This window comes from Callithrix jacchus, chromosome 2, assembly GCF_049354715.1.
Source record: "Callithrix jacchus isolate 240 chromosome 2, calJac240_pri, whole genome shotgun sequence".
NCBI classification, from domain to species: domain Eukaryota; kingdom Metazoa; phylum Chordata; class Mammalia; order Primates; family Cebidae; genus Callithrix; species Callithrix jacchus.
This window is the reverse complement of record NC_133503.1, coordinates 72,105,343-72,114,870: the sequence shown is the minus strand read 5'-3', so window position 1 is coordinate 72,114,870 and position 9,528 is coordinate 72,105,343. Positions and strand designations below refer to the sequence as shown.

Here is a 9,528-nt window from a genome sequence, read left to right as displayed (position 1 = left end):
AGCCGCGCCCGCTCGCCCGCTGGGTCACGTGACACGGCCAAGATGGCCGACCGGGTAAGAGGCTGCCATGTGAGTTTGGAGCCGGAGCCCGGGCCGCAGCTGGCGCCCGGGTCAGAGCTCGAGCCGGAAGAAGAGTTCGAAGTTGTGGATCGAAGCCAGCTGCCTTGCCCCGGCGACCTGCCTAACGCATCGAGGCGGCGGGAGGCGGAGAGCTGGTCCGCGCCCATCCTGACCCTGGCCCGCAGGGCCACGGGGAACCTCTCGGCGGGCTGCGGGAGCGCGCTGCGCGCGGCCACGGGGCTGGGCGGCGGGGACGACGGGGACGGCGCGGCGCGCGCAGGTAGGCTTGGGCCAGGTCTGTCCCGCGGACCCGCGTGTCCCCGCTGGCCGCCGGCGCGGGCGCGGTGGGGACCAGGCTTGGAGGGCACGGCCTGCCCGGCAGGTTACGGGAGCTGTTGGTCGGCGGGCGGCGCCTGGCTGTGCGTGGGTCTTTACCCTGGCGGTTAAGCCGAGACCGCACCCCTGCAGCCCCGCGTACCTGAGCGCGCTCCCGCACCCGCGCTTCTATACTCACCCACTAATTAGATGAAGGACCTGTGCGCGTGCAGGCTCCGGGACTCTGTAGTAACTCCACACACGAAACGGAGCTGGCACTCTTCTGCTTTTCAACCACTCGGTGCGGTGAGGGTGTGGGCCCTGTGCGCAGCGGACCCAGCAGTGCCTCGGTTCACCAGCCGTACCTCCGCTCACCTCTGGCTGTGAGATGGGGATTTTAAAGTCACCCGATGATCTCTTAAAGACGTTTTCAGCCCCTGTAATGAATAGAGTGCCAGCATATCAGTGACAGTAAGATTTTGATTTAGCCCTCTAACTCCAGGCATCCAGAGCTGTGATGTCCAATACAGCAGCACGTATATGTTTTGTTTGTTTTGTTATTGTTGGGTTTTTGTGTTTTTTTTGTTTGTTTTCGAGACAGAGTCTCGATCTGTCAGCCAGGCTGGAGTGCAGTAGCGCGGTCTCGGCTCACTACAACTTCTGCCTCCCGGGTTCAAGCGGTCTCTGCATCAGCCTCCCAAGTAGCTGGGATTACAGGTGCCCACTACCACGCCCGGCTAATTTTTTTGTGTTTTTAGTGGAGACGGGGTTTCACCACCTTGGCCAGACTGGTCTTGAACTTCTAACCGTGATCCATCCACCTCAGCCTCCCAAAGTGCTGGGATTACAGGCGTGAGCCACTGTGCCCGGCCAGCAGCACACTTAGTTTAAATGTAAGATTAAAATTCTATTGAAAAATTACATCTCTCAATTTTTTTTTCCCGAGGTGGAGTTTCACTCTTGTTGCCCAGGCTGGAGTACAATGTTGGGATCTCGACCAATTCTCCTGCCTCAGGCTCCAGAGTAGCTGGGATTAGAGGCATGCGTCACCATGCCCAGGTAATTTTTTTTTGGAGACAGAATCTCATTCTGTCACACAGACGAGAGTGCAGTGGCTTGATCTCAGCTCCCTGCAACCTCAGCCTCCTGGGTTCAAGCAGTTCTCCTGCGTCAGCCTCCTGAGTAGCTGGGACTACAGACATGCCCACAGTCGGCTAATTTTTCTATTTTTAGTAGAGATGGGGTTTCACCATCTTGCCCAGGCTGGTCTTGAACTCCTGACCTTAGGTGATCTGCCTGCCTCGGCCTCCCAAAGTGCTGGGATTACAGGCTTGAGCCACTGCACCTGGCCGTCGCCCGGCTACACTTGTATCTTTAGTAGAGACAGGTTTCTCCATGTTAGTCAGGCTGGTCTCGAACTCCCGACCTTAGGCCACCCCCCCCACCCCCACCTTGGCATCCCAAAGTGCTGGGATTACAGGTGTGAGCCACCATGCCTGGCCGAATTGAATACTTTTAAATTGGAATAAAAATTGAGTGCCTGGATTACAGCGGCCACATTTTAAGTACTCGGTGGCCTTTGTCTGGCCAGTGGCTACTGATATGGGATAGTGCAGCATAGAAAATTTCCAGCTTCGTAGAAAATGCTGGGACAGAGCCAAGGAAAGGCTGTGGTGCCTTCCAAGGAGCATCATAGCACACCCTTGAGGTTTCTGATTCCTCCTCATCCACTGGTACTTTAGCTGATTACTTCAGGTAGTGATTGTGAGATTTTCAGTGGTTAAGAATGATTAATTAATAAAGTTAAAAGGCTGACTCGTTTTGAGATCCTGGCAGTGGAAAGTAGCATTAGAGGGTGATGAGATTCTGTGCAGCCCGGGAATCAGGTTCCCACTAGCTTGACACCTATTCCCAAGACTTTTTCACACATCAGTGGATGCTGGATTGCATACTCATTGACAGTCAGTACTGAAAGTCAGGCATGACATCTTCTGGGGGCTCTTAGATTTTCATGGCAGGAGTAAGCAAATAATAAATGTTAGTTCTTCCCTGATAAGTAAAATTTCCTTCCTTTAATGCAGAATCAAGGAAAAAAATTAAAAAGATAAAATGAAATGTGTCTGTACGTAGCACAGAATAATAAGTATTTGCTGAAAAAAATGCATATTTGAAAAATACCTGTTTTCCATCTATGGAAGTGATACAAACAACAGCCACCACTTATATTATCCTTCCAAGGTGCCAGGCATTAGTCTTTTTTTTTTGTCTTTTTTTTTTTGAGACGGAGTTTTGCTCTTGTTACCCAGGCGGAGTGCAATGGCACAATCTCGGCTCACTGCAACCTCTGCCTCCTGGGTTCAGGCAATTCTCCTGCCTCAGCCTCCTGAGTAGCTGGGATTACAGGCACGCGCCACCATGCCCAGCCAATTTTTTGTATCTTTTTTAGTAGAGACGGGGTTTCACCAGGTTGACCAAGGTGGTCTCGATCTTTTGACCTTGTGATCCACCCACCTCGGCCAGGCATTAGTCTTAAATCTGTACAAGTATTCATTTATTCCTTACAACAACCCGATGTGATAGCGGGACTAGCTTCATGTGTGTACGATCAGTGCAGGCTTTGATCACTGTGGTCAAAAGGGCCAGGTACTCAGAAGTGTCCCATGCTTGAAATTCTTAATAATTTTATTTTTGAATTTGTGGCTTTTGAGTGAAGTCAGTCCAATGGGACAGGTTCTCACAGCTGACCCACTTGAGCTGCCCTGGGGCTTCTCCCTACCCTCCCTGATCCTACTCTTGCCCAGGCATCACTGGGGTTGCACCTTCTGAATCTAAGGGCAGGGTGGTGGGTACCACAGCACATTAGGCAGGCAGGTGGACAGGGGCCTCTCACTCGTCGCATCCCTGCAGGGAAGTTGCAATCCATTAGGGCTGTGGTAAGGGGATACTGACTTCTGCACTTTACTCCGGGCCTGGAATTTTGCACTGGGCCTTGCAAATTATGTAGATGGCACTGAATGATGAGTACCAATATTATCCCTGTTTTATAAAGAGGTAAACTAAATTAAAGAGAAGTAACTTCACCAAGTGTAAAATGTCAATGTATATATACCATATGGATTTAAAAAATTAATTTAAGGTAAGTATTAATAACTGCCACTCAATCTAGCAAAAACTGTGACCATGGCTTACAAAGGCATGAAATTCAGGGAACTGCTGAGTAGAGCAGTGTGGCTGGTCCCAGAGGTCACCAGGATTTGAAGCCATCAGGTAGGACATGAGCAGAGACAGGGAACGAAGAAGGGCCAAGGACAGCACACTCTGCAGCAGCCCAAGAAAAGCAGTTTGGGAGAAAGACAGTGACACCACTTCAACCAGGGCCAGGCCCAAGACTGACTCATGATCTCTTCCCCGCTGATCTGCCTACACAGCAATGAAAACAGGCAGGACTTTCAGAAGGAGCAGTTTAGGAGCAGATATTGAATGTGAACAGCACTCTTGCTGCATAACATTTTTGTCAGTGGTAGAGGCTAAAGGAAATGCTGTGGAATGTTTTGAATACTTGTTTTAAAATGTCCCATGTGGGGTCTGGCATGTGATTGCATTGTCCAAGTTATCCTATTTGGTTTGGGGATTCTTTTTTAAGGTAATAAACGAACATGAATTTTTTTTTTTTTTTGAGTCGGAGCCTCACTCTGTTGCCCAGGCTGGAGTGCAGTGGTGTAATCTTGGCTCGCTGCAACCTTTGCCTCCAGAGTAGCTGGGACTACAGGCACCTGCCACCACGGCCAGCTAGTTGTTGTGGTTTTGTTTTGTTTGTTTGTTTTTTTGTATTTTTAGTAGAGATGGGGTTTTACTTTTACTGTGTTAGTGAGGATGGTCTCGATCTCCTGACCCTGTGATCCACCCGCCTCGGCCTCCCAAAGCGCTAGGATTACTGGAGTGAGCCACTGTGCCTAGCTAATGAACATGAATTTTAATAATCAAACCACACAAAAGAATATTCAGTTGAGCGCAGTGACTCAAGGCTGTAATCCCAGCACTTTGGGAGGCCGAGGCAGGTCGATCACTTGAGGTCAGGCATTCAAGACCAGGCTGGCCAACGTGGTGAAACCCCAACTCTACTAAAAATACAAAAATTAGCTGGGCATGGTGGTGCACTTTTGTAATCCTAGCTATTCAGGAGGCTGAGGCAGGAGAATTGAAACTGGGAGGTGGAAGTTGCAGTGAGCGGAAATCGCACCACTGCACTCCAGCCTAGGTGACAAGAACAAAACTCTCTCAAAACAAAACTGACAAATACTGAGTCTTCCTTCCCAGAAAATTTCCCCAGTACTATTGTATCTTTGGGTGTTTCTGCACATAGTACATGTGCTTTCCTTTCTCAACACTGGCTATTTTTACACAAGCAATTAGGATGTACACACAAGGAATAAATCTTGCTTTTTAGAGTAATGCTTCCCAAAGGATGAGTAACAAAAATGCATGTTATAAGAATTAACATGCTGGCAGGGTGTAGGTGGCTCACACCTGTAATTCCAGTACTTTGAGAGGCCAAGGAGGGAAGATTGCTTGAGCTCAGGAATCTGAGACGGGCCTGGCAATTTATTTGGCAATTCAGTAAGTGTAGAACTTCGTGATATTCTGTGTGTCATGTTAAACTATTATTAATGAAGCTTAGAGATGTGAATAGTTTGGCCAAGGTCACAAAGCCAGTAAAATTGAGAGATGGAACCACTAAAAGATTGCTCCAGGTTTAATTTTCTATGACTCTAACTTAAGTACTAACAGGACCAGGTAACCCATGGTAGGGAATGCACAAGATAGCAAAACACTGCAGGCAGCTCTCCCAGAGATAGCGTCATCCAGCACTGATTGCCAGGAACACTAGTCTTAACATTTTTTGCTATATAACCCCCTAATAAAACTCCAACTCTTTTTTTTTTTTTTTTTGACCCGGCATTTCGTTCTTGTCGCCCAGGCTGGAGTGCAAAGGTACAATCTTGGCTCACTGCAACCTCCACCTTCAAAGTGCAAGCAATTCTTCTGCCTCAGCCTTCCAAGTAGCTGGGATTACAAGCATGCGCCACCACACCCAGCTAAATTTTTGTTTTTAGTAGAGATGGGTTTTCACCATGTTGGTCAGGCTGGTTTTGAATTCTTGACCTCAAGTGATCTGCCTGCCTCAGCCTCCCAAAATGCTGAGATTACAGGCACGAGACACAGAGACCAACCGAAAACTCCAACTTTTAAAGTTAACATAAAATTCTTCATTTTTTGTTTTTTTTTTTGAGACACAGTCTTGTTCTGTCGCCAGGCGTCAGGCTGGAGTGCAGTGGTGGGATCTCGGCTCACTGCAACCTCCATCCCCTGGGTTCAAGCAGTTCTCCTGCCTTAGCCTCCTGTGTAGGTGGGACTATAGGCGCGCACCACCACGCCCAGCTAACTTTTGTATTTTTAGTAGAGATGGGGTTTCACCATGTTGGCCAAGCTGGTCTCAAACTCCTGACCTCAGGTAATCCTCCCACCTCGGCCTCCCAAAGTGCTGGTGTTACAGGCGTTAAGCCACCGCACCCAGCCTCTTCATCATATTTTAAAGTTGCTTAGAATTCATTTTCTGGTTTAATATATTGACTTTTTAAAATAAAACTCTTACATTGTTTTTTGAAATGTATCAAATGGTATGTAAATACCTTAATGAATTGGTATTTACCATCTATCTTTAAAATAGCAAGTTATTTAATATTTGAAAATTTTACATTTTCCTTTTTATTCATTGAACTTTCCATCCCAATTCTGCCATAGAATTAATGTAATAGATTTGTATGTTTTTAAAAGTGTTATTGCTCATCCTATTATGTCTCATCAAGAAATATGTAAATAAAGTTTAATAAATTTTTCTTGTGACTAAAGCTCGAATGTATAAAAACTTTTTCTTCTAGAGTGAATACCATTAAGTTTATTGGTAATGCTATGTTGATAACAGTACATAAATATAATTTTATAAAGAATTACACATACATTTTCCTTGAATTGCATTTTTCTTTTTTTGAGACAGGATCTTACTCTGTTGCTCACGCTTGAGTGCAGTGGTTCAGTCTCGGCTAACTACAACCTCCGCCTCCCAGGTTCAAGCAATTATCCTGTTTCAGCCTCCCAAATAGCTGGAACTACAGGTGCCCATCACCACACCCCGCTACCTGTTACATTTTTTGTAGAGATGGGGTTTCACCATGTTGGCCAGGCTGGTCTTGAACTCCTGACCTGAGGTGATCTGCCCACCTCGGTCTCCCAAAGTGTTGGGATTATAGGCGAGAGCCACCACACTCAGCCAATGAATTGCATCTCTTAACGACATGAATGGTGTTGCTTTTTATAATTAGCATGTATCTGTAGATGAATATATATGATTTACTGCTAAAGTGTGATAGAATTCAGCATCAATTTTAGTCCCTTTTTTTTTCTTGTTTTAGCAATATTGGTCATCTTTGAACTCTTTCCAAATTATATGCCCCAAATCACACTGATCTATTGCCAAAAATTATTTTTTGTTCCCTTATTTTCATTTAAAGCAAATAATTGAAAATTACCTGACCTGCAACCTAATCATATTAAGGACATTTTTCAACTTTTTGGAGTTACAAAAAAAAAAAGTTTTATTAAGACTTATCAAGTGGTAATTTCACTTCTTATTCTTTCACTTAGGCACTTTGTTTAACCCAGAATACTCAAAATGGTTGGAGACATCTAAATATTGCTTATTTCATTCACCTTTGCCAATGCAATACTTTTTGACAAAAATACTTTTAGTTTAATCATGTATTTCAGATCCATTTTCATCAAAAACTTAGCTGCAGTTTAGGCTCATTTAAGTTATGGAAAATGGCCATCAAGCTAATGGCACATCTTAGGATTATGAATAGTGACTGGCTGAACATAATTACATGTATTTGTTGGGGGAAAAAATTTAACTTTCTAAATTCAGTATACCCAAATAGAGGGTTAGAGACCACCCCTATTCCCCCAAGACCAAGCTTAACTAAATACTATAAAGCAGTAAAAGATTGGTCTTAACGTTTTTGGTTATTAATCATCAAGAGCAATTCCACCTCCATTTGGTGTGTGAGACCTACTGCACCCCAGGTCACTGCATCAAGAGGAAGACAGGTTAGGGAGTGAATTGCCCTTCTGTAGAGGGAGGAGAGAGTGCCTGTGAAACTTGGGAATCTGGAAATTGAGTTCCTTAAAACATCTGGGCATGCCTAGCTTTGGCAAGACTACTGTATATGTATTCCAATTTCAAGACCACTAGATTATGGAACTTGGCTTGCTGTCTTTTTTAAGGATAAATCTTTATTGATTTTTCGATTATTGCTCTCTTCAGGGTTTCTCCCTTCTCTTAAGTTTTACAAGTTATATTTCCTTTGCTAATCATTAAAGTTTTAGAATTTATAGATGTAATACAGAGGCTTCTCTCGAAATTTAAAAATAATTTGAGAGGCTGAGGCAGGCGGATCACCTAAGGTTGGGGGTTTATAACCAGCCTGACCTATATAAGGAAACCCCGTCCCTACTAAAAATACAAAATTAGCCGGGCATGGTGGTGCATGCCTGTAATCCCAGCTACTCCTTAGGCTAAGGCAGGAGAATCGCTTGAACCCGGGAGGTGGAGGTTGCGGTAAGCCAAGATCGCACCATTGCACTCCAGCCTGGGCAACAAGAGCAAAAGAACTCCGTCTCAAAAAAAATTTAAAAATAAGTAAATAATTATACCACTCCCAACCAAATGCTTTGCTTAACCCACTTTTAACCCTCTCCACAACCAAGATAAAATGCTTAGGCTGTTTCTTCTTTCCCAGCAGCTCTACCCCTACCTTCTTGGGTTTTGCTGAGATAATTTTCAAGTTTTAGTCCCCCGGTATCTCAATAATACTTATTTAAGATTTTTACTACAAGTTCACAGCCATAATATTATCGTTCTTTTAGATTTAACTGTAGTTAAGTATAAAAAATATAGTATGTATAAATATGCTCTTTAATTGTTCATATTAATAAATGTTCGTGAAATAAAACAGGCAAACAAAGGGTTAATATCCAAAATATACAGGCCAGTAAGACAAAGGCAAGCAAATCAACACGAAAGTCAATTGAGCAAGCAATTCACAGAATACTAGGAGACAATAAATAGAAGTTGGTTAACCTCAGTAGTAGTTGGGCTGCAAACCAAAAACATTATGATTCTCCAGCCCCCAATCCAATTGGCAAATAATTCTAAAACAACGTAGGTGCACGCCTGCCCCTGGGAGGGCCACGCTTTGCACTTTGAGATCTAAATTTTTAGTTTCTCAGATGCCAGCTTACTGGGTTTGAAAGAACATTTGGCAAGCACGTATACATATTCGATAATAATTGCAGACAGTCTTTATTACACTCTCAAAACAATGCGACAAGATAATGGGAATTGAAATGGAACTGTCTCTGAATTCATTTGACCCCCCCAACGGCTTTACTTACCAAAAAAAAAAAAAAATGTGCGTTAAACCTAAAATTGTACACTAGTAGTGGACGAAAGATCGGCGACAACAATTTGAGTGAGCCTGGAACTGAGGGGAAAATGCTTCCCTGCAGGTACTGGGCAAGAGAGGATGCTCTAGAAGCTTCTAGGCGGGGTGTGCACCTGCCCCAGTGCTGGACAGAGGATGCAAAATGGCGCCCACTAGCTCCGTAGGAGTGGCCTTGAGCTGGACTGGCCGAATAGGAATGTTTGGAGGCGGGATGCTTTCCCCAGCACGCCCTCTAAGAGCTTGGGGCAGGGCTTCCTGTAGTTAGCACCCTTCCATTGGTCAAAAATGGACTGGGGTTGGGAGAAGCCAATCGTTGACAGTCTTGCTAAAGCCGTCACCGTAGCAACGCGCGGAGCCGCTTGGGAGAGGCCTCTGGAGCAGAAGGCCGAGTGGCTCAAGACCCCGCTGTCCAGGTGAGGGGCTGTGGTTTTTTGGGATCCGGGACTAGTTACTGCCAATGCCGGCTATCTGCCCGCCAGGACGTCCGTGCCGTGAGCAGATCGCCTGGCCTCCTGCCTGACCCGTCTTCTCACCATTGCCGGGAGTCTGACCTCCTCACAGGCTACTAACGAAGCTGTCCCTGCCCCTGCCC

General features: G+C 45.4%; 1 protein-coding gene across 14 annotated transcripts in view; it reads left to right on the top strand.

Annotated features, from left to right (window-relative positions):
• Positions 1–9,528, top strand: part of RUFY1 (RUN and FYVE domain containing 1) — a 95,274-nt gene that overhangs the window by 23,541 nt on the left and 62,205 nt on the right. For 7 of the 14 annotated variants that reach the window (XM_078364771.1, XM_054251947.2, XM_035290768.3 and 4 more), the window contains exon 1: positions 29–340. The exons of 5 other annotated variants lie outside the window; for them this stretch is intronic. In XM_078364771.1, the coding sequence (XP_078220897.1) occupies positions 43–340 (298 nt within the window). In that variant the 5' untranslated portion in view covers positions 29–42. Of the gene's footprint in view, positions 1–28; positions 341–9,297; positions 9,350–9,528 lie in introns of those variants that run through there. 2 more of the 14 variants (XM_008989451.5, XM_054251949.2) reach the window with 1 other exon arrangement.